The following is a 25028-nucleotide window of genomic DNA, read 5'->3' on the forward strand; positions in this document are numbered from 1 at the left end:
GATTTCCTTGAACTCTCCGAATGATAGTGAAACCTAACAATCATCCAAAGTTATTATGTAAATGAAAAATTAATGCATTACATGGATGCAAAAAAGGAACAAACTTACTATGAAAATGTGTAAAGCTTGAGTACTCCTCGTGTTCCCTATCATGACAAACAAACTTGAGTAATAAAAGAAATTGAAATAATCACAATAAATTCCAATGGGCTTCTTCTGCGTGTATCAGATGAATCTATCACTGCAGTTTGTTGGTTTTATATTGGAATCCCTTAACCTTGATCCAGGAATAGATAGATGGTATATGCTTAACAATCTGATAGTCTTGGCCTTGGTCTCCTCTCATTCTTTCTAAGAATTCTGTTGGCATATCATAAAACCGGAGTTTTGTGAGTTTTCTGAGGTGTTGAATGCCGAAGGGTACCTCCTTCAATTGCTGGCAAGGCCCAATATATAGCTCTTCAAGAAGTGACAACGCTCCTTCCTCTATTATCAATGAATTCAACTCTTGCAACTCATGGAGACTTAACATCTTAAGTTTCTGAAACCCTTGTGCCCCAAAATACAATCTCTTACCATCATATCCCTTATGAAGATGTAGCCATATCAGATTAGGCAAGGCTTGCAGGGCTTTCATCGGATCATCAGTTAATCTTGAATAATTTAGACCTAATCTGACTAGATTGTGAAGTCTAGGGATCCAATTCGGCAATTTCCCTAAATGTGCACACAAGGAGAGACGTTGAAGACTTTGAGGTGGAGATTTAATGGATTGTAAATCCAGATTCTCATCTTCACTTAATGCCCCAATATCAAGAGTGTTAAGGTGTTTCATTTTCTCAGTGGAGTCTATGAGAGTCCTCCCATTTTCTCTTCTCAACTTTGTGATAGCCAACTTTCTCAACTCCCTCAAATTTTCCAACTCTCTTATAAGGTCGAACCCTTCATGACTTGCCACCAGATAACGTAGTTTCTACAGTTTCTTTAAATGGCCAATTCCTTCATGCACTTTCACTCCTCTTGTAACATCAATAACTTTATTAACGTACAAGTTATTCTTGAAGGCCAAAAGGTGTCGTAGCTTATATAACTTATTGATTTCAATGGGTAGCTCATCCACGAGAGAGAACTTCAGATCTAAATTCTGCAGGTTGTATAGCTTGCCTATAGACTTTGGAAGGACCTTCACTTTTGTATCCCTTATACTTAGGTACCTCAACTGGAATAGCATTCCCACGTCTTTAGAAAGATCATCGAGAGGAGCACCTTCAAGATCCAAGACCTTCAATAGCTTGAATTTTGAAAACAACGTACCTAAAAATGGCTTTGGCAACTGGTCATCGACTTTAAAAATAAAACATGAACGAATTCGGAGCATACCAATGGTTTCTAAAACATTATGAACACTGTTATGGAATGATAGTCGCCGAGATTGTCCATCAAAACTTGAGTCTTCTTCTATAATTTGACAAAAACTCAACTCCTCACTTTTTGAAACAATGATTTCAAGGATCAAGTCATGCACCCGACAAGTACGAGTTCTCGATTCACCAAATTTTAGCTTTGTCACTTGAACCAAGCTCCTGCGAATTAGCTCGGTCAAGTATTCTTCTGCAACCTCTTCCAAAGTTTTTCCTCTTTCTGGCTTCACAAACCCTTCAGCGATCCACAACCGAATCAATCTTCCACGACAAATAGAAAAGTCTTCCGGTATTATGCTCAGGTACAAGAAACAAGATTTGAGGTAGTAAGGAAGATCATAGTAACTGAGCAATATAATTTTTCTGATACTTGTAAGATGGGGACTCCTTTGTAACTCAAAACTGAGGCTACTGTAAAACTTTTCCCATTCGGATACAATCTTGTTTTTTGTTGATAACAAACCACTTATTGCCACAATTGCAAGTGGTAATCCTTCACACTTGCGAACAATTTTAAGAGAAAATTCCTTCAACACCCCCAAAATCTGATTGAAACGTCTTCTTGCAAAAGAGTTCCCATGCCTCATCTTCGGATAGAGGCTTGAGTTGGTGCATGTAATCAAATGAAGATTCTTTACATGAAAAAGCTACATCATCTATACGAGTTGTGACGATTACTCGACTGCCTTCGTTATTCTTGGGTAAAGCATGTTTTATGTAACTCCAGAAATCGATTTTCCATACATCATCAAGAACAACCACATACCTCTTCTGTTGTAGATATTCCTTTAACTTTTCAATGAGCGAAACTTCTTTCATTGAGTCGATTCCTTCAGGAACAAGCTCGTTTCTTGATCATTGTTTTGAGGAGCTCTTCCATCTTGTATGACTGAGAGACAGGGATCCAAGCATGACAATCAAAGTGTCCCATCACTCTTGGGTTGTCGTAAACTTTCTTGGCAAGAGTGGTCTTTCCGGATCCACCCATGCCAACGAGAGAAATGGCTCCACGGACTGGTTGTTCTGCCAATAGCTTACTGACCAATTCATCTTGGAGAGATTCAATGCCTTCAACTTCATCTTCAGCAATAAAAAGGGAAGCCACTCGAGGGTCATGCCACGTGCTCTCTTTTGTGCCTTTGCTTGATTCTTGCTCTAAGGAACTGAATCCATATCTGTCAGCCCTTTCCTTAATCTCATTGATGGTTGTTCTGATATCCTGAATCTCAGAGGCTATCGCATGCCGTGGCTTTAGTTTGACGATGGAGTGAGCCACTTTGCGGAAGAAGATGATGAAACCATGGCGGTGAGATTGTTCTACAAAGTGACGTATGTATTCATCAACCACATCTTCTATTCGATAAGCTACTTCCCTTACTTGTTTCACCCAAATTTTAATGCCGTCGTGGATTTCTGCCTTGGCGTCTGCATCCTTAAGGAAGCACTGTATGCTCTCCAATTCACCTTTGATGCTGGCAACTTCTTTATGGACATCCTTCAACAATTTTGCTTGTTGGACTAAGAGTGGCACGAAGTTGTCAATAACAGAGGTTACTGCACTTTCTGCCATTGCTTTGCTCCTTTGATCCAGTATAGAGTTTTATGAACCAGTAAGTTGTCAATAACGTTGTTTGATGGATATGAAAAATGAAACTAGATCTGTATGTATTGAGTTGATCAAGAGAATCAACCAAAGGAATGATAAAAAAGTCAAAAGGGGTTCTCAAAAAGTAAAGGTGTGCTCCATATTCTAGTTTAATAATTGGCATTGTACTTTTGGCATTACCAATAATCTAGTTGACAGAGCGCGCAACTTTCCAAGCGGGTATGTCCGTGTTCAAGTACCCCTCCTCTAGTTTGATTAAAAAGAAAAGAAAATGTACTAGAGGCATTGTAGCGAATGGAGTAACTATTGGGACATTTTATTATGATAAATCATTTAACCTTAGTAAATCACTCATTAAGCGGAAGAGTAGTGCTACAAAAATTTATCAGTTTTTGTAGCAATCTAATGGATAAAGTCCAACATAGACTCTTGTCGGCATTTAAAAATAATAAAATTTCTCTTCTAAATGTTCATCTGGATCATTAATTGCCACACCGACTGAATGTTTGTGTGTATCTCTTTTAGATATAGGTTGATATGTTTAATTGAGCGTTGATTATCTTTCTTTAGTGAAAAGTTATACTAAATACCTTGAACGAATGTTTTTAATTGGTCAATGTAAAAATATAAAGAAGTGAGATTCGCTTTCTTATATCCTGCATAAATGACTAATCAAGTGTATTTGGTCAAGGAAGTATTTTTTACTCTTCGGCATGAATATCACGACTCTTCTTTAGTTAAAAGAGAATTTGATCTTTAATGACACCTCCTCTATCTCCGAAGTGTTTAATTTTTTTTAAAAAATCTGTAGTTAGTTCTAGTCTCCTTAAAAACTAGTGGAACAAATGCACATGTGGGAGTTTTTTTGGAAATGAAAAAATTAAATTTAATTAAGGCTTGGCTACTACTACCTGTAACAACCACGCCAGGGAATAATGACCTTGACATTGTTGTGTGAACAGAATACTTTCTTTTGTTAGGCCTCGTGAAGCTAAAACACAGAGAGTACTCGAGAAACCCTAAACTTGTATAACCTTGGTCAATTTTGATAACCTTGGTGGGCCTGTATGTCATTCACTTTCTCTTATTTCGCATTTGAAATGAAGACTTTTCACCCTATTTTAATTCATTTTAAAACACAGAATGAATGGGTCTCCGAATAAAAGAGATCGTCAAGTCAAAATAATTGCTAATGTGAATCTCCAAAATAAAAAAAGTGAAGACTCCATTTGGAGTTCCCCACTTGTGGATGCTCTTATATATATAATGTTTGGACCCTCTGCTATAAACTGCGACAATCAAATTGTAAATAGAACTAATAGTTTTAAAAAATTAAATATTGTACAAGAAGACATGATTTATAATAAAAGAAAATAATAATAATAATAATAATAATGATTAACGGGCCAGTGATTTAGTGGTATTAAACCTTTACCTTCCAAATGAGAGGTTAGGGGTTCAGGTTAGGGGTTCAAATGACATGTGTGTATGGGTACCAATTATGAAAATAATAATAATAATAATAATAATAAATAAATAAATAATTTTATTTTTTTATGTGAGACAAAGACAATGGACATATTTCTTTAAGGTAGAAGAAATTTGTTAAAACACTTCTATGGAGAAGACTTTGTTTGATGGATATAGAAAATGAAGAGAAATGAAAATAAAGGTTTGAACACCATAATTCAATCCAATAATTGAAGCAACTGTAAAAAAAAAATAATAATAAAAAAACGAGTAATTTAATTGAAGCAACTGTAAAAAAATTTGGAGTAATTTATTTTATTTAAAAAAAAAAAAAAAAAAAAAAATATTAGGAAATGGAACGCGTTGCTAACTAGTCGGCAAGGATTCAACACGGCTATAATAATAATTATTATTATTATTTTCAACACGGCTATGATTATTGTGAACTGTGTTTCAACAAAAGTGGCCTACTTGAAAGAAATGACAACCACTTTTTATTGTAAAACAAAATAAAAAGGTTGATTGAGATCAAATATTCTGGGTAAAGATGCACTTCACCCGGTCCTTAGAATGGTTTCTCGTATTGTCTAATATGCGATATATTGGTCGATGCATAATTTCTTTTTAAGTTCGATACAAAATTCGTATCGATCAATTTATACTAACTTTGTTTAAGTCCGTTACACTGTGATCGATACTGCGACCGTAATCAATTTTGCGAATCATGGTCCTTAATCAATAAACACATGAAAGGAACACATGCAGATGGCTTTTTTTCTTTTTGTTATTTTTATTTTTTTTTTATGCGGGGAGGCGAAGCTTGGCTGGAGTTTAGAATCAATCAAATTACCCTTTAATCTAAAAATTTAAGTTATTGGATAGTATTACATACTCACTCATTTATATTCACTTCACTTTAGAACACCTCTAACAGTGAACTTGTACATCATCATTCGCTTTTATATATATATACATATATATTTGAAATGAAGAGCTTTGATCAAATTCTTAATTGGACTGTTCTTTGCTGAAAAGGGTCCTTTGCTACCGTGTATTAGAGAGATTTTACACACTTAAATTGGGATTCAACACAACACTTCAAGCTAAATAGGAGAAATGATTTTTAAAAAAGCTAAATATTGTAAGAAAGGTGATTTATACTAAGAAAAAATGAAAATTGAAAATTTAAGTGGTTGATATGGGACAAAGATAACAAGTAGCGAAATTTTTAAGTGGGAAATAAAAAATAAATATTTTTTTATTTTTTTTCGAATTTTCAGCATTCAATGTTAAGTGATGTTTCTGTTACTTAAAATTTTACCTCATTTTAAGTGACGCTTACCATTTTCAACGATTTTTAAAATATGTTATCAAACACACTTAATTGAATAAGAACTTAATTGAATAATCAACCAACACCTAAGTCATAAATTCATATAGAACACAAACATTTCACATTGGTCCAAATCTAAAACAAAATGAAAAAAGCAAATAAATAATATTAATGGTTAATGCCAATCATGTTTGAATTCATACCGGAAGGAGAAGATTGAAGAATTATTTATAATTTTTTTTGTCTAGTCGTAAAAATTTGGACTAACAAAGGTAAAGACGTGTGGGTTTAAAGTATGAAAGCAAAGAATTTGCTAATCAAGATGATTACTAGTTGGACTGGGCTGTTTGGGTTGGGCTGGGCTTTTGTTGCATTACACTATATGAGTATGTTTGGGTCATGAAGATCTAGAAATTGTTAATGGAGTGGGCTAATATTTTTTGGGTGAATTAATACTAATAAGAATTTTTTTTTAACTGGGCTAAAATTGATTATAGTAATTTTATTTTTTTGGGATGGGCTCAAGCCCACCCAGCCCACCCCCTAGATACTCCGAACTTGGTGTCAATTCCATTTGGGCCAACAACAAGGCCTCGCCTTACAATTTCCAGACAGATATACTCTCTCTCTCTCTACATGTGCGTGTGTGTCTATATATATAGCTGAGCAGGAAGAACTGAGTAAATAGTACTACTGAGGCAAATACAACAAGAGGATTTAGCATTCAATCTCTCTGTCAGATCAGCTCGAAATCGAAATTGAAGTAAGTAACTAATTTGATTCAAGTATCATTTCATTTTAATTTAATTTAATTTTTGCTATGTATTTTAAATTTAGTCAACTTTTTCAATCCCTGAATTCATCAAAACTCTCCGTTTTTCATTTCATTTTTGTTATTCGATGCCAATTTGATTGCTGAAGAAAGGTGGAAATCGAAAAAAAAGTAACAGAGCAGATGTTCGGAATGTTATATCATTATTTTCTTCATCTTTCTCAGCAACCAAACGGAGGATTGGGGAACAATATTTTTCGTAGCTGAAGGGAAAAAAAAACCTAGAGAACAATAATTTTGAAGAGTGAAAAAAGAAAAAGATTCTACATGGTAAGCAGGTTCCTTAATACATAAATTTTCATGAGCTTATTTATTATACTGAACCCTTTTGATTGCTGAGAAAACTAAGTGAAAAATAGAAAGGATTAATTTTTTTATTTTTTTTTAATGTAATATATTTTCCATGCTTTAGGTTTTGAAAGTGTGTAAAAGTTATATGGATTACATTAACTTTGCCGAAGATTTGTTTCGGTCTTAAATGGTGTGCCATTTTTTTTTCTCAGGTCCCAAATAATTTTAAAAAAAATTCTAAGGTTTTCCAAATTTCAAAATTCCTTTTAGATTTTTTCCAACAATCGATGGAAGAATTTTTATATTGTTTGCAGGTGATGAATTAGTGGAGAAATTTTGTATAGCAATTCTATCATTGTGGCTGATATAATGTCAAAGGCTCATCAATTTTTATTCTTGAACTTTTTTGGATGTTTTTCTCCTTCAAGGTGCCCTTTTTAACTATGTGAAAACATGTTTATTTTTATTCATTTAGAATTGGGGAATTAGAATATCTTTACTCAATTTAAAAAAAAAAAAAAAATTCTCCTAAAAGACCTTCCCCTTGAAATGATTATGCCGGACATTGGAGTTTGATTCTTTCTTCAGAATTTTTTATTTTTTATTTTTAAAATAAATATTCTATATTCCATGTTACAATTGTTTGTTTTGTGTCTTGGGGATACATTGTGAAACAGAATAAAAACTTAGGAGAAGATTTAAATTTGTGTTTTTTGAGTTTAATGTTGATAAGTTGATCCTTATGAGCGATGTGTGATGGATTAGAATTGGATTTTCTATTACTTGTTTCTAATGTGGAGAGTTAGTGTTGGTAATTACTCTGTAAATCTGATATGATAAATTGTACCATTATTGAAAGTTGCTGCCGTAAACATCTATAGTAAAAATTTGGAAAACCAGAATTTCATGATCTTTCAAACTGATCTTCATTTACCACAACAGACAACACTATTTTTATTATTCCCTCTAGATGATTTCCATGTGACTTATGTGCAATGTGAGCCATTAACATTCAAGCACAACCTCTTGAGAGGCGGTATGAATCTTCTCGGGATGGAAGGATGCAAAAAAGTTCTAGAGTGATATGAAGTGTCTACTTCTGTAAATAGAAAACTTATTAGTTTTTCAAATGGGGGATATTTCTTAATTGGTAATTCCTTTTGTAGGAACATAATGGCGGGAACCTCAGCTGGGCCCGATTTTTTTGATGCTGACCACGGTTCAGACGAAGAAACTTCTGAAAACTTAGAACTTGAAGCCAGAGAAGATGGGTTGTTCCATAATTGCAACTCACATACTGTTCTAAATGATGGGTTGGTTTTTTTGGAACCATCAGCGAACAGTTTAAAAGTGGAAAATTTAGAACCATTTAGTGGGATGACTTTTCCTTCATTAGATGATGCAAGAGACTTCTATTATGGCTACGCCAAGCGTACAGGTTTCACCATTCGAACAAATCGAATCCGACACTCGCTAAAGAACATGGGCATAATAGGTCGGGACTTCGTATGTTCAAGAGAAGGCTTCCGTGCTGCGAAGCATACAATTAGAGAAGACAGGGTTCTACCTCCAAGGCCAATTACAAGAGAAGGGTGTAAAGCAATGATAAGGTTAGCAGCACGGGATGGAGGTAAGTGGGAAGTTACCAAATTTGTGCGAGAACACAACCACAAGCTAATGACAAACTGTAAATTTCCTGGGGAGCTGCCAATCGTAAATATACTCAGTGAGGTATGTCCAAGTTTCACCATCATTTAGAAGGATGTGTATGACAAGATCAATGAGATATGTCATCTGATAATATAATATGCTTATGATTTAAATTATGTTGTGGCTATGTTACGTTATACAAATTTGAATTTTACATTCAACTTCTACAAGAAAAAGCCATGGTTTTTTGTAGGGACCATTGCTTGGTGCAATGGTAAAAACTTGGACCGTCAAGTGTGAAGATATGGATTCGAGCATGAGGTCACTCACTTGATGAGAATAAAATGAATATTTAGTGAACTCCTCATTGCACCCTGGATTGATAAGAACACCACCAGAAAATAGCCCTTATTTGGTAATATGGAATATATAGGTATTGATATTTGAATAGACACGGTAAATATGATGCATGAGAGAAGAAGGGTGTTTCTGTAAGTTTAATCTGAGGGATCAAATTGAAAACCTCATGGGAGGTTAGGGTAATTTTCCTTTGTTTTTATTGGCAAAAAACTTGGAGACTAAAAACGTATTCACCCGTAACCTTTCTTCTGTAAAGGAAATGTCATTTGCATGAAACTGAGCAATGACCCTTCCTGTCTGTGTCCTCGGTGCATCAAGTGCAATATTTGTTGCTTTGTCAGCATGCTTGACTTATTATATTTTCTGTCCAATGTACAAGCAACAAATTTGGGGCTTACATACATCCAAGTGCTTCTTAGGGGAGGTCATAGCTGAATTGAGCACAGACCTTCAACAATAAGGTGGCAACATAAATACGTTTGCCAAAATCTGGTTCTAATTCTGGAGAAACCAACAGAATGGAACTCCCCTACTTTTAGCCGTATCAGGCCATGATAATTAAAAAGAAAAAGAAAAAGAAAAAGAAAAATAGAAAGAAATAAAAAAACTGTACTTGAATAGGAGAGACATTGAGGGCTTCGTCAAGGTCTGATCTTCAGTAGTGTTGGTATTCCAGCAGACCACCATTCCAAGCAACAACATTGCTAGTTCTACCGGCTTCCAAATGGAATGAACCCTTTCGATTTTCAGTAGATTCATCAACCTCAGTAGTAATGTGAGTGAGTACCCCTACAACTGAACCATCTTCAGTGAATCTTCAACAATACCAACTTCTAATCCCTTAGTTAATCTAACCCATACACTTTAGAACAATATCATAACACCCATTGGGCACAGAATTAATACAACTAGCAGGAACGAATGCTATGCACAAGCAAGGCTCTAGAAAGGGAAGCTCTCTGACCTCAACCTCACATTTACAAATTATTTATACATTGACCAGTATACACTGGAGTCCAATTTGTCTCCTAATTCTATGTACTTTTGACTCTTGTTAACACAAAATACAGAAGCCTTCAAAGATCTTTACCTGACGTGGTTTCCGTTCATCAAGAATACTGGGAAAGGTGGATCGGAATTGGATATAGTTTTAACTTAGAGCATTATTTACTCTAAGTAACTAGTCACATTTAAACTTGGATATAGTCTGAGCTTCTACAACTGAATCAAACAATGGTTCCTAAAAACCTTCAACATGCTGATCTAATATCGTAAAAAGATTTGCTTCAACAAAAAATGTCCAAGCAGGCCCCATATGGAAATTCCATTTTGCGACATTTTTATTAGCCTGCCGAGTCATAAATGCCCTCCATGCCTTTTCCATTTGCAAGGCATCAAGGAGCATTTTAGTGTCAAGATTGAATAGCTGAATGTGGAAATTTAACTGTAGCCCTTGTAAATAAATGGTGAAACAGATTCAACTGTCTAACGTTGCATAGCTGGGTTAACTGTTTGTTGAACTTAGTCTGCAATCCATATTGTTAGTTCTATTGAAATACATCCAATGCACCACTAACAATTTGGTGTATTCAGTTCATTTTATAGCAGGGCTTGAAGTTGAATTCTTCCATTAATTTGTCATTAACTCGTTTATAGCAGTTGATTTCTAGAGTCACATGTTTTTGCAGGAAGAGAAGGATAAGAAAATCCAGGATCTATTTGATGAGCTGCAGCATGAAAGAGAACGATCTGCAGCATTGCGACGACAGGTATGTGTGATTCTCAAGGACATTCAGGAACATGCTGAGTTCATGTCCATAAGAGTTGAAGACATAGTTAATAGCATGAAAGAAATTGAATTTAATGATGTATAACTTTTGAGTCACTGATTAAAGTGCAGTTTTCTAATAGATGGATAATTTTATTTATTTTCATTGACCCTTTTACCAATATAGAACAGTGACCTCGTTTCAGTCATTACATGTCGATGCTTGTCGTTCTCATCTACTCTCACTGAGAAGTTTGCTGTCATATCCCTTAAAGTAAAATCATGCTAAGGACTTCTTTTATGTTTACATGATTTATTTGGCACATATTCAACCAAACAGGGACATTCTGACATGTTAATTTCCTACAGCAGTTATGCAGTAAGTTTTTTGCAACCTGACCAAATATTCAGTTTTATGTGTAAGCTTGTGTGTGACGACAAGGATGTAGTCTTTTTTCACAGAGTAATGCCAAAAGTTAGTTAACATGTTGAAAGTATCTGCCCTTAGGTGCATTTTTTTAGAGTAGTATTTTTGAAATGCAAATAATCAATCTCGATATATGAGTTGTGAGAGTGCATTTTTTTATGGGTAAATGGAAAGATAAAAACAATTTTTATTCAAGAAAACTTCACAAGAGATCAGTATACTTGTGATATTTGCAACAAATCAGTAGCAAAGCTGAAAGAAATCAATAAGGTCTGCTGCTATTAAGGATTTCTTTGCCTAATGCAAAATTTTGAAAGAACATCAATTGTTCTTACATTGCATTAGTGCCTAAGGTGCCTAATCCATTAATGACTTTAGGCCTATTTCATGTTGTAACCAAGCTGCTTGCTCTTAAGCTCAAGCCTGTTCTTCCTTTTCACATCAGTTCCAATCAAAATGCATTTGTTCAGGGTAGACACATATCTGAGAACACCCTTTTGGCTCATGAGCTTATTAATGGATACCACAGGTTTTCTCCTCAGCCTAGATGTGCCCTTAAAATTGATTTCAAAAAAAACATTTGACTATTCATTGGGACTTCATTTTTGACTCTCTCCATCTGGTCAAGTTCCCACCATGCTTTATTCATTGGATTAAGTTATGTATCTCTACTGCCTCTTATTCAATCTCCTTGAGTGGAAAATCGTTTGGTTTCTTTAAAGGCTAAAGGGGGGTTAGACAGGGTGATCCCATCTCACCTTTGCTCTTCGTCGTAGTTATGCGAGCGCTCTCCTCTATTATTCACTCATTTACCCATCTTATATTTAAAAAGTCTTGCCTTTTTCTCTGGTGTTATTGCTCAAGTCAAATATGATATTGTATGTTATCTTCATTTTGAGCTTGGCACAGTTCTTGTTAAATACTTAGGTCTTCCTTTGACCTCCTTAGCTTTATCTGCAAAGGATTGCACATCTCTGGTGGAAAGAATGACCTCTAGGGTCAGGATTTGGACTGCTAGACACCTTTCCTTTGCTGGTAGGAAGATTCTGATTAGATCTATTGTCTTGGCCATTCACTCATAATCAACCACAAACATGGAAATGGCCAATGAAGGTCCTTGAACAAATCAACCAAATTCTAAGGTCATTCCTCTGGACTGGTCATGAGATGAAGTCCACAGGAGCTAAAGTTGCCCTGGAATGTGCTTGCATGCGTTGGACATGGCCAACAAAGTTGCTAAACTTGGGCATATATTTGGAAAATGTTCTTCAGCAAGCTTTTGTCTTCTTGGATTCACTGCTACCTCATCAAGAATAAAAGTTTTTGGTCAGTCAAAGCTACCTCTTACAGTTCAGGCTCTTGGAGGAAGCTCCTTAGGCTCGAAGTATAATTAGATGCCTTACTCGACACAAAGTTGGGTGTGGCTCAGATACAAAGCTATGTGACGCTACCCGCGGGTCTACAAAAAATAGATGTTTATATGTGGCAAATGGGACATCAACTTTTATATTTATAAAATCACAAAACCACTATACATTAGTATAGTGAGAAGGGATTGTTTACTGGGATTATTGGCTTGGAATTTAACTTAACGTCAATGAGCGTGAGATTGAAATGATAGCGATTGATTTGATTATACTCATGATGACTTTATTATCTATATCATGCAAATGAAATAAGGCTAAGCTGAAAGTGGATTAAGGTAATAAGGAGAGAGACTTAAGACATGGATTGCACCACTAAGCTTATGCTATTATATCAAATGCATTCAATTAATGGGGAAAACAAATTGTAATAAGAATGTGGCTACAAGCACACATCAATATTCAAGAAGATAATACAAGTTGCAATGAATAAGTATGAAGTATCAAACTCAAGCATGAATTGTCTACCTAATTATAATTATTCTAACATGTAGAACAACCCATTAAGAGTAAGATTAATCCATCAAACTAAGAGCAATTGTATCCAATAAAAACCATGCATGGCTATCATTAAGCACAATTACAACAAGTACTCAATGTAGAGATCAACCCTTAATTAATTAAACATAAGACAACATGTAATTAAAATAGAGAATTAATTGGAAGAATTAACAATATAAACCTTGGTACAACCAAGTTTGAATTCACAAGACCAAAAACTTAATTACAATTAATAATTTCCAAAATTGAAAGACAAGATATTTAATTACACAAACTTAGGACTCATCCAAGCCCTAAGTGAAGAACTAGCCATTTATGGAGAAGGTAGATGTCATCATGGTGGTATCATAAACCATTTCCAAGCTTGGATTCATCTTTTTCTTCTTCTTCCTTGATGCTCCGTTCGTTAGGAAGGAAGAAAATTAGATGGAAGGGAGAGAAGAAGGGAAGGATGAGACATCCATAGGGAAGAGATTATGAACTTCCCTCGTTTTGTTCGGTTGGATGGAAGAGAAGAGAAGAACCTACCAAATTCATTTATTTGTTACGAGAGAAGGGAAGAGAGAATTTAAAATTATTTTTATCATTATACCCTTCATTATTTTTTTTTCCCTGTAAATAGCCGTCATCTTTACTACTCATTTGAACAGTACCATTAATTTCACTCTAATTTGTTGTTTGCTTTATTTATATATACATATATAACTACTATTTTTTGAATTAGGTGTGAACATGGAGTTTTTTTTTGGTTCTAAATATGTTCTAAAAAAATGCTTTATGGCATTGTATGGTTCTTTATATAAACTGTGTATTTTTTCTTCTGAATCCTCTTTTTTACTAATAAGGCAATTATATAACAAACAATCCATATAGATATATATGTAAGATCCAGATCTCAACCAAATAAGGGTTACAGAGGTTAGGTTTCAAGGCAAGTGTGGGGTACAAAAGCATGATAAAGGGGAAGGTATATATATATATATATATATATATATATAACACATGAATCAAACCTGTTTGTAAATACTGTCGATCTATGTATATGTACAGATCGAGCAAGACCAAGGAGAGTTTCTTGTGTGAGAGAGATCGCTGGAGAGAGCGTTTTGCGTGAGATAAGATGTGTAGAGTTTAATTTTAATTAATATTTGGGAAGGATAATATTGTAATTTAGTACTTTTACAATAGCTCAACTTGTTTTCTCTCCGGTCTTCCGCCCAAATTTGGGAGGATGAAATTTTGTAAAGAAGGAGGGATAAGCCATCCCTCCTATTATCCTTTCTCTCCGTGTCTCCTTCCTACCAAACGAAGGAATTTTGTTCTTTCCCTTCTATTTTCCTTCCACCCCTCTTCCTTCCTTCCTACCGAACAGAGCATAAGAGAAACCCTAGAGAGAGAGTAGATCTAGAATTCTCTTTTAGCCTCCAAATTCCAACCCCCTTGCAAATTGGGTTAATCTTCTATTTATAGGTTACTCTTATCATTCCAAAATGGTTATACCACATACACAAGGACACCTGATTGATTGCACCCCGAGCCCCCTTGAATCAAGGCTTAATTTCTGATTTTCGTAGCTGTCAGGCCCATTCGATCAATCGATCTGGCCAGATCAACCAAGGCTTAAGCTTAAACAATTGAGGTTGTTGTAGATATTATTGATAAGATCAAAGGGTTCGATCGATCTGGGATGTTGCTTGATCGATCGAGGTTGTTGGAGATTGATTCCGGATAAGGCCAAAGGCTTAATCAATCTGGTATATTGCTCGATCGATCAAGGTGGTTGAATTTGCAGCTCCGCCTCCTTTCTTGCTTCAGTTGACTTCCCAAGGCTTTAAAACGTCAGATTTAGCTCAATTCAACCTTATGAACCTGAAATTGGAAATAAAACAAAATAAGGCTAAAGCATGAAAAAATAAATAAATAAATAAAAGTTCTATTGTACCCAAGATTAAGGCTGAAATATGCATATTTCAGCACTTATCACACCCCTAAACTTAAATATTGCTAATCCCTTAGCAATGAGCAAAAAAGGAAATAAAAAGAAACAACTATTGAACTAGATCAATAAAGCAAATAAGAAGATAACGCCATTTTCATAGGGATCATGGTTGCATTTAGCACATATAACAAGCATTTTAAACCCATAGGTTACTCCTAGAGGGCGAATGAAGTCTTGCGAAGGTTTCCAAAAATGATACCCACAAACATTAAGGACTCTTCCTCACTTAAGAAACATTAACACACCTTTCAAACAAGTGTCAAAAGAAGACTACCTCAAGTATGCAACTTTCAGCCATATCTAAGCTTTTCTCAATATCTCAACATCATACAAGCAAATATAGCCCCCACACATCAAACAAGTCAATTATGCAAATCATAATCAATTATAGCATCCTTTTAGAGTGAACTGACATCCAAATATGTTGTTTTTTTTAGTATAGTCAATGTAAAGATTACAAATCGGCCTCAAACTAGCACATATCTCAAATACCAATCATCAAGACTACAAATGAACCTTTTATTCATCAAAATAATATATATATATATATATATATTAGAATGGGATCTAAGATAATAGCATGGTGCAATGTAAAGATCTCTTAAGCTTTCTAGAAGACTTGTGTAACAAGCGTTGGGTCAATGGCTCCTAAACTGGACGGCTTTAGGGCATTAAGTGTTAAAACACCCATAAAGACTTAAAAGCTCAAGCCAACTAGGCTACAAATCAAAACAACTCTCACTTCTTATTTCCCAACTTTTCACTTTTTGATGCGAGAGTTCAATGCTTAATGAGGTAAGAATCCCGGTTACTTGGTGAAAAAGTTCTTATTTCAATTGAGCCCTTCACTTTTTGACGCGAGAATTAAATGCTTAATGAGGCAAGAATCCCGGTTACTTGGTGAAAAAAGAAGTTGTAATTTAGCATGCAAAGTCATTTTGTCAAGAACGATGACTTTTCAAAGCCTACTAGCTCAAATGGGATATAACCAAAACAATGATAATCTAAGCATGTACCGCTAGTGTACGTTTGTGCAAATGTAGTACTTTAGAATCAATCTTTAAAACATTTTTAACAAGTAAGATGACGTGAATCACAAAAGAAGCATGATATAATTTTTTTTTTTTTTCCCTAAATGGCATCCGAAACCACACTACAAGTGAAACTCCTAAAACTCGCCATATCGAGGCAACATTTATGCTTCCAAAAGATCAAAATTATGGCCAAAATGAATCTCAAATCTCAATTGCACACTTAAGAGTCAGAACTTGCAAAGAATGTACAAAGTCACCTTACCGCCAAACTTAAACCGCACATTGTCCTCGATATGCAATGAGAACAATGGAAAAGAGGGAAATGGTATACCAGTATAGCATTGCCGCACACCCCCCCCCCCCCCAAAAAAAAAAAAAAAAATTGGATTCAATTATGGTCCTGAAAAGATCACACTGGTACAAGCCTTATCAAGATCATAAATGGTATAAGGGTATGGAAACTGTGCAAAGTGCAGGCAAGTGGCATATCAGAAGAGATAGAGATAAAAAGAGTCCCTGAATAATAGAGAGAAATATCTTTTGAAGGTTTTTTTAAGAAGAAAAATATTCAGTCTTCTTATTTTTCAAGAGAGACAATTACAAAATAAATAGTAGAGGAAGGCCACCAAATCAGGAAGCCCACAAAATCAGCAAATCAAATCAGCAAAACTCTAGGCTAGAAAACAGGAAACAGAAACTACTAAAATATGAAATAGTAGTTTCAGATTTTATTTTCAAAAATTGAATTTCCTAATTTATTTCCTAGAAATCTAACACCCCTCCCCCTTTCAAGTTAGAGCGTAGATATCTATCATGCCCAACTTGCTTATAAAGAGCTCAAAACTAGGTCTGAAAAGTCCTTTGGTGAAGATATCAGCTATTTGTTGAGTAATATGAACAAAAGGCATGCAAACAGCTCCACTATCAATCTTCTCTTTTATGAAGTGTTTGTCAATCTCTACATGCTTCATGCGATCATGTTGTACTAGATTTTGTGCAATACTTATGGCAGCTTTGTTGTCACAATACAACTTCATTGGCATGTTCATCGGCATCCGCAGCTCATCAAGAATTCTCTTCAACCATAGTATCTCACAAACTTCGTTAGCCATAGCCCTATATTCTGCCTCATCACTGCTCCTTACAACCACATTCTGTTTCTTACTTCGTAACTAGATTTCCCTAGACATAAGTACAGTATCCTAACGTGGATCTCCTGTCAATAACCGAGCCTGCCCAATCTGCATCAGTGTATGCCTCTATGTTCTGCTGTGTGGTCTTTTGAAGAGTAAACCCTTGCCTGGTGTACTTTTCAAGTATCTGAGAATCCGATAAACTGCTTCAAGATGTTTCTTGTAGGGTGAATGCATAAATTGGCTTACCAAACTCATAGCAAAAGCAATATCGGGCCGTGTATGTGCTAAGTAAATTAACTTTCCCACCAACTTTTGATACCGAGTTTGATAAGCGCCGAATACTGTATATTCAAGCGCCCTAAATTACATTAACAAAGTCCATTAATTGATTATTTTATGTAGATTATCTCCATTTGCATGTTTTTGTATATTTTCAGGTTAAATTGCAAAAAGGAAGCAAAAATGATGCCTGGTGGAATTTTGAACAAAAAGGGTGCCAATTCTGAAATTCTGGCAGCAGTAGAACCTGACTTTTGTTGCCATTTTCGACCTAGCAAACTCAAGAACTGGACTTCCATCATAACATGAAAGATTTAGACCTCTGAATCAGCTTTCCAAATCTTCAAGCGGTTCGACATTTGGAGTTTGGAACAGAGAGTTATGATCTTCTTAACAGAGGTGCGCAGAACTGCCTGGCAGCACTGAAGTACTGCCTTTCTCCCCATTTTCGACCAACCAGACTTGAGAATTGGGTCTTCATCACAACATGAAGTTTTTAAAGCTCTGAATCAGCTCTCCAAATCTTCAAACAGATCATCATTCGGAGTTTGGAGCACAAAGTTATGGTTATTCTTCCACAGTGGGTCAGAGATGGGCAAGAATTGCATGTTGCTCATTACACTAATTTAGAGTGCTCGAGACCACCCTTCGAGTGCTCGAAATTCTGGCAGATTGCAATCGGAAATGGCTCAATTTCAGCCACTTGCACATTGGTTTCCTCAATACCATCTTCCTTCTTTATGAAGTGGTTGGAGGTGTTCCTTGGAGGAGAGAGAGCCTTGACTTGAGCTTGATAAGAGAGAGGGAGGACCACACAATTAAATTATGCTTCATTTTTACAAGATAAAGGAGTGAGAAGAGAGCAAAAAAGGTGTGTTCTTGAAGCAAAGGAAGGAGCACGAAAATGGAGTCTTTCTTCAAGCTTCCTCCTTCCTTTAGTGCATCAATGGGTAACTAAACTCTATCTAGGGAGGTGATGAAGCCTCCCCTTGTTGTTCATGTTCTAGATTAGGTTCTATTTTGGGGATTTTAATGTATAGATTTTGGTCTTTTCATAGTTTAGAGCATATTACTTCTTGTAATGAACTCTATTATGTTTAAATGATTGATGTAAGTTATTTAGCTTGACTTGATGATTCTTACATTAATCTTATTACTTATATTCTCATGGTGACAATGGGGAGAAAACTATGAAATGTTTTCAAGGCATGTTGATAGAAAAATGGATAGTCCATTGCTTAGGAACTTCCTTTGATGGGTTATGCTAGTTTCCTACTTCATGTGCTTTGTCATTTGCTTGAATGCTTGATGGCCTTTAGCTTAAGATAATATATTTGACTCTACATCCTAGTTTAGGTAGTTCAATGTGTTAGCTTTTGAAGGATCATTCTTGTGCCAATTTAATGGATCTCTTAACAAATATATGGTAACTAAGTGTTGTCATGTATTTCTTGACCATTGCATATATTTTGTCCATCCCTAATTTAGACTTAATCTAGCATGTACTTAGGGTGTAGTGTGAATTCATCTCCTTAGTCTTCTCTACCTAGATCTCTCTTTCTAAATTTCTTACAATTTTATTATTAATGTATCTTTGAATTCCTAGTTTAGTGACAAACAAACAAACCCTTATTACCCCTTATCATTCTAAAAGTATTCTAGACTCTTAGGTTGCCGTAGACTAGCCCAGTCCCAGTGGTTCGACTTACCCGACCAATAGCCCTATTTTACAATGATTCGTGCTATTGCGAAGGTTGATGTATGATTGACCAACCGATCAATTTTTGGCGCCGTTGCCGGGGACTTGCAAACGGTTTAGCAACCAAAGTTTAGGGTTAAATTTAGTTTGATTGTGCATATTGTGTTTTGTGCATTATTTTCGTGTGGTTTAACCATTTTCGTGTTGTAAGATTCTAGGGACTCGACTCTCACCGTGGGAACGCTAGCAAAGTGTAAGTCTAGAGGACCCTAGGTAAGCTTCTTGACCTTTTAGTTTCGCATTGTTATATATTGTGCATGTGTTAAGCTTAGAAGTAGTTAATTTAGTTGTGAAGCCCTTGTAGAGGCTATTATCTTATTTAATTTCGTGTACAAGCATCGGTCCTTGTCGTGGCCATTTATTTTCTGTCTTGATAATTGAGGAGAAAGGGAATATCGTATGTGGAGTTGTAGATAATGAATTGCTTTGTTGATTATATGCTGTGCTGTTGATGTTCGGTCGTAGGTCACTCTCTCTACCCATAATCGATTCGCCCATTGATATCAATTCTCTTGAAAGAACTCTTAGAAGAAACCTTAGGGAATCTACTCTTACAAGGGATCTTGAAACTGAATTTAATACAATGGGAGATAATATAGGAAATCTGGGGAATGAAAGGGCTGAAATTCCTAATATCGAGCCAATGACTCTTAGAGATCATTTCATCCCTACCACCTATGCTTCTTCTTCTTGCATAGTAATGCAAAACATCGATGCAGCTCAATATGAGATCAAATCAAGCACCATCCAAATGCTTCCATCATTTCATGGCTTTGATAATGAAGATCCATATAAGCATCTTGATGAGTTCCTTGAAATCTGTTCGACCATCCGGTTGAGAGGTTTTCCGGACAATGCACTCCATCTCCATCTTTTCCCATTTTCTCTAAAGGATAGGGCAAAATATTGGTTGAACTCCCTCGCTCCCAATTCCATTACTTCTTGGGCTCAATTGCAACAAGAATTCCTTAAGAAGTATTATCCGGTGAGTAAAACCAACCAAATGAGGCGTTCCATTCTAAGCTTTTCTCAAGTTGATGGAGAATAACTCCATGAGACTTGGGAAAGGCTACAAGATCTTCTTCGGAAATGTCCTCATCATTTGATCCCAAAATGGCAATTAGTGCAAGCTTTCTATGTCGGCTTGACCGAAACCCATAGATTCATGGTTGATTCTTCTTATGGTGGGATGTTCATGTCCAAGAATACGGATGAGGCTTGGACCCTACTTGAGAATTTAAGCGAAAATTCACTTCAACATAATTCTCGTAGGGCTCCGACCTCAACCATTGCAAAGAACACCAACCCTTGTCAACCAAAATCAATAAGGGAGGAATCATCTCAAGTGGATGCCATCGCTCATAAATTCTACCAATTGATGGCACCACATCTTCCTCCTTCATTGTCTCAAAATTCGGCAAGTTCAGTTTGTGCTTCATGTACTAGTCCATTCCATCTCTCGGAAGATTGCCCCACACCGGAGCAATTTCCCAATCCCAACCAAGAGCAAGCTAATGCCATGTTCTCACGGCCCGAGAACAATCCATATTCCAACACCTACAATCCGGGTTGGCGAGATCATCCGAATTTCTCGTGGCGGCAACAAGCCCTACAAAATTCCCAATTCCAAAACCAAGGGCAGCAAAATCAGCCCTCTTCTCAATATCAAGGTAGACCATTTCAAGCCTTTTCAAGTTACCGTCCTCCTTACAATCTAAATGTTTCCAATCAACCTCCTGTGTGTCCAACTGATGAGATAGTAGCTGCAAACAAGCAAATGATGGAATCATTGAACAAGCAAATCATGGATTCCAATAAGCAACTCTTGACATCTTTGTAGCCTACTCTCCAAATGGTTCACTCTCATACTCAATCCATAGCTAATCTCGAAAATCAAGTGGGCCAAATAGCTAACTCGGTGAATCAATTGCTTCAAAAGGACAAGGGCAAGCTTCCCTCTCAACCTTTTGAAAATCTTAGAGGAATGCATGTGATTGATGAAACCCCTCCTCCGAGTGGGTCGACTCATGAACAAGTTCAAGCTATCACCACCCTTTGGAGTGGTAGAGTGGTTGACAACAAGGTCGATGGAGACAAAAGTGAGGAAGTTTCTCCTTTGAAAAATCCAAATCCAAGCTCTTCTAATCCAAATTCTTGTCCAAATACCATTCACGGAAATCCCACACATGTCACCCCAAATGTGGAAACTACTTATGAGCCAAAAGCTCCGTTTCCTCAACGTCTTCAAGAGTTGACACATTTTGGGAACAAGAATTATAAAATTCAAGACATGTGGGAAGTTTTCAAGCAAGTGAAGATTAACTTGCCCCTCTTGGATGCTATCAAGCAAAAACCCTCCCTATGCAAAATTTCTCAAAGATTTGTGCACTCAAAAGCGCACTTCTAAAAATCATTTGCCAAAAAAGGTGAGGTTAACTGAAAATGTTAGTGCTATCATTCAGCACAACACTCCTCCGAAGTATTAGGATCCGGGTGCCCCCACAATCTCTTGCGTCATTGGTGATAGAAAAATCGAGAGGGCCCTCCTTGACTTGGGAGCTAGTGTGAATTTAATTCCATATTCAGTCTACCTACAACTTGGTTTGGGAGATCTTAAGCCAACTTCCGTGGTTTTGCAACTTGCCGATAGATCGGTCAAGCATCCATGAGGTATTCTCGAGGACGTTATCATCAAAGTGGACAAATTCTACTTCCCGGTAGATTTTGTGGTTCTTGATACGGAACCGGTCCATGACCCAAAAAAGCACATTCCCGTGATCCTTGGTAGGCCATTTTTAGCCACGGCTAATGCATCAATTAATTGCCGAACCGGGGTGATGGACATTGCTTTTGGAAACATGCAAGTCAAACTCCACATCTTTCATGCAACTCAACATCCCTCCAATGAGGATGATTGTTTTCTTGTGGATGTCATTGATGAAGTGGTCGAAGAATCTCTCCCCTTCATTCTAAGCAAAGATCCCTTGAAACTTGCATGTCCCATTTTGACTTCTCAAACTTTGATGTTGATCAAGCCATTCAAGAAGTCAATTCCTTGCTTGATATTAATGCTATCATGGATGTATCTCCTTGGAAAATTCCAAAAGAACCACTTCCCCAACTTTCCACTACTCCTCCGGTCCCATCATTGCTATCTCCGCCACAACTTGAGCTTAAGCTGCTCCCGGCCCATCTCAAGTATGTGTTCCTTGGTCCAAAGCAAACCCTTCTAGTCATCATTGCCTCGGACCTTCAAAAAGACCAAGAGACCAACCTTTTAGCGGTGCTCCAAGAGCATAAAGAAGCTATTGGTTGGACAGTGGCAGATTTGAAAGGAATTGACCCCTCCATTTGTATACACTGCATTCATATGGAGGATGACGCAAAGCTTACTAGAGAGGTCCAGCACAGGTTAAATCCAAATATGAAGGAAGTGGTCATGAAAGAGGTGATCAAATTGCTAGATGCGGGAATCATCTACCCTATCTCTGATAGTAAGTGGGTGAGCCCCACACAAGTTGTTCCCAAGAAATCCAGTCTCACCGTTGTTGAAAATTCAGCGGGTGAGCTCGTGCCACAACGGACTACCACGGGTGGCGTGTGTGCATTGATTACCGGAAACTCAATTCGTCAACTAGGAAGGATCATTTTCCACTTCCATTCATAGATCAAATCCTAGAAAGATTAGCCGGCCAAAGCTTCTATTGTTTTCTTGATGGTTATTCCCGCTATAACCAAGTGGCAATCGCCCCCCAATGACGACGGCCGTTCCAATACGCCAAACTAAATGTAGTGAATGTGTGGTTCAAGAAAAGCCTTTTATGTCAAATTTAAATTTATAAAAACCACTACCAACACCACTACTAACGTAGCAAGAGTGAGTAGGGATCGTCCCAAGGGATTATACGTGTTGGAATTTCAACTTCGACTCTAGCGTACCAAATGATTGCAAAAGAGAGTTGGGTTGGTTGATTACTTCTAGAAAAGAATTAATTAAAATGCAATTAAAATAAAACTAAGTAGAGATAGGGATTTAAGAGATGAGAAGAGAGGATTTAGGGTGTTGGAATCACCACTAAGCTTATGTAATTAACCACTTGCTTTCCATTAATGGGGAATACATTGTTGTGAACAAAATTGGTTCGACTAGCAAAGGTGACTCAACAAGTGTATAATGTCTAAACAACATGTGAAAGGCTGCAATATATCTATTGGAAGAGGAATATATTGTCAAGACAACATGTGAAGAGAAGAAAATATCAAATCAAGTCATTAAACCTTTCATTAAGCTCATAGTCCAAATAATTCACAAGGATGACTTAGTTAAACATGTATTGTTTAAACATCATGTGAGAGGCCACAATATATCTATTGAGAGAGGAATATATTGTCTAAACACATGTGAAAGATACAATATATTATAACAAGTCATTAATCCTTCATTAAGTTCAAAATTCCATTACACCACAATACTAGAGCATATGCTTCTTGCATTCAAAAACATGGAACATCAAAGAACAAGCATGAATTGTCTCCCCCATCTAACACTACACTACAACTGCACTACTAGCATGAAAATAAACTAAGGGAGAGGTACAATCCATCAAGGAATAAGTATGAACCATCAAAAGACATAACAAGAGCATTCCATTAAGCACTAATGTCTAACCATCACTAGATTTTCAATCAATCACACATAGACATGCAATTAATATAGAAAAACTAGTGTAGAGATCAATTCCCCAAATAATCACACATAAGACAACATGTAATTAAAATAGAGAATCAATGGAAGAATTAACCCATATGAATCATGTGAGACATAATTCCTAATTTAATCACACATAGACATGTAAATAAACTAGAGAATTAATAGGAATAATTAGACCATGGAAATCATAGAAATATACCAAGATTCATGAAATTCACAAGGCTAAAACACTAATCACAACAATATATATATAAATCCCCAAAAATAGAAATACAAGGGTTTAGATTACACAAGACTGAGGGCTCATCCAAGCCCTAAGTGTAGATCTAGTCAATCATGGAGGAGGTGGATGTAGTCATGGAATCAAGCTCCAAACATGGCTCCATCTTCTTCTTCCTCTTCTTTTTCTTCTTCTTTTAAGCTCTAGAGATGGAGAGATAGTAGATTTAGAGATGTGTTCTTGAGATGTGCCTTCACTTCTCTCTTTTCTTCTAACCCTAATCTCTAACTTTTCTAGAGAGAGAAATAAAAATTACAATGTAGAAAATAAAATGATAAAAGCTGAAAAAATCCCCTTTTACAAATGGGTTACTTCCCTTTATATGGAAGTGATCGGTTGGTCAATTAACATCAACCTTTGCAATAGCACGAATCATTATAAAATAGGGCTATTGGTCGGGTAAGTCGAACCACTGGGACTACGCTAGTCTTACGGCAACCTTAGTGTCTAGAATCTTTCTAGAATGATGAAGGGTTTATAAAGGTTTTGTTGTTTGTCACTTAAGCTAAGAATATTGAAATTGCATAAATTAGAAACTTGCAAGAATTAAAAAGAAATGAAATACAAGTAGAGAAAAACTAGGGAAATGAATCCGCTCCAACCCTATACAAATTCTAGATTGAGATTAAATTGGGAAAATCAACATAAATGATGGTCATGACACATAACAACCCTTGGTTGCTATACTATCCTCAAGAGGTTCATTAAATCAAAAACAAGAATAATCCATCAAAGATTCACATGCTT

At 36.2% G+C, this 25028-nt stretch overlaps 2 protein-coding genes across 5 annotated transcripts; one reads left to right on the forward strand and one right to left on the reverse strand.

The window, feature by feature from the left end:
• Nucleotides 1–973: 973 nt before the first annotated feature.
• On the reverse strand, nucleotides 974–2008 carry LOC132273397 (disease resistance protein RPM1-like). Its single transcript, XM_059774355.1, has one exon. It carries the CDS (start codon nucleotides 2006–2008, stop codon nucleotides 974–976), a length of 1035 nt encoding a protein of 344 aa, XP_059630338.1.
• A 4466-nt stretch (nucleotides 2009–6474) lies between these two features.
• Nucleotides 6475–10943, forward strand: LOC132298772 (protein FAR1-RELATED SEQUENCE 5-like). Of its 4 annotated transcripts, none has more exons than XM_059795143.1 (4): nucleotides 6475–6593; nucleotides 6752–6932; nucleotides 8120–8684; nucleotides 10652–10943. In XM_059795143.1, exons 3-4 carry the CDS (start codon nucleotides 8127–8129, stop codon nucleotides 10835–10837), a joined length of 744 nt encoding a protein of 247 aa, XP_059651126.1. In that variant the 5' UTR covers nucleotides 6475–6593; nucleotides 6752–6932; nucleotides 8120–8126; the 3' UTR covers nucleotides 10838–10943. The 4 variants fall into 4 exon arrangements, with proteins under 4 accessions (XP_059651126.1, XP_059651136.1, XP_059651120.1 ...); XM_059795153.1 differs by having other exon boundaries at nucleotides 6756–6932; XM_059795137.1 differs by having other exon boundaries at nucleotides 6828–6932.
• The last annotated feature ends 14085 nt before the right edge of the window (nucleotides 10944–25028 follow it).

This window comes from Cornus florida, unplaced genomic scaffold, assembly GCF_030987335.1.
Source record: "Cornus florida cultivar Cherokee Brave unplaced genomic scaffold, ASM3098733v1 CherokeeBrave_3.0.0_Hap2_Chr01, whole genome shotgun sequence".
Lineage (NCBI taxonomy): Eukaryota > Viridiplantae > Streptophyta > Magnoliopsida > Cornales > Cornaceae > Cornus > Cornus florida.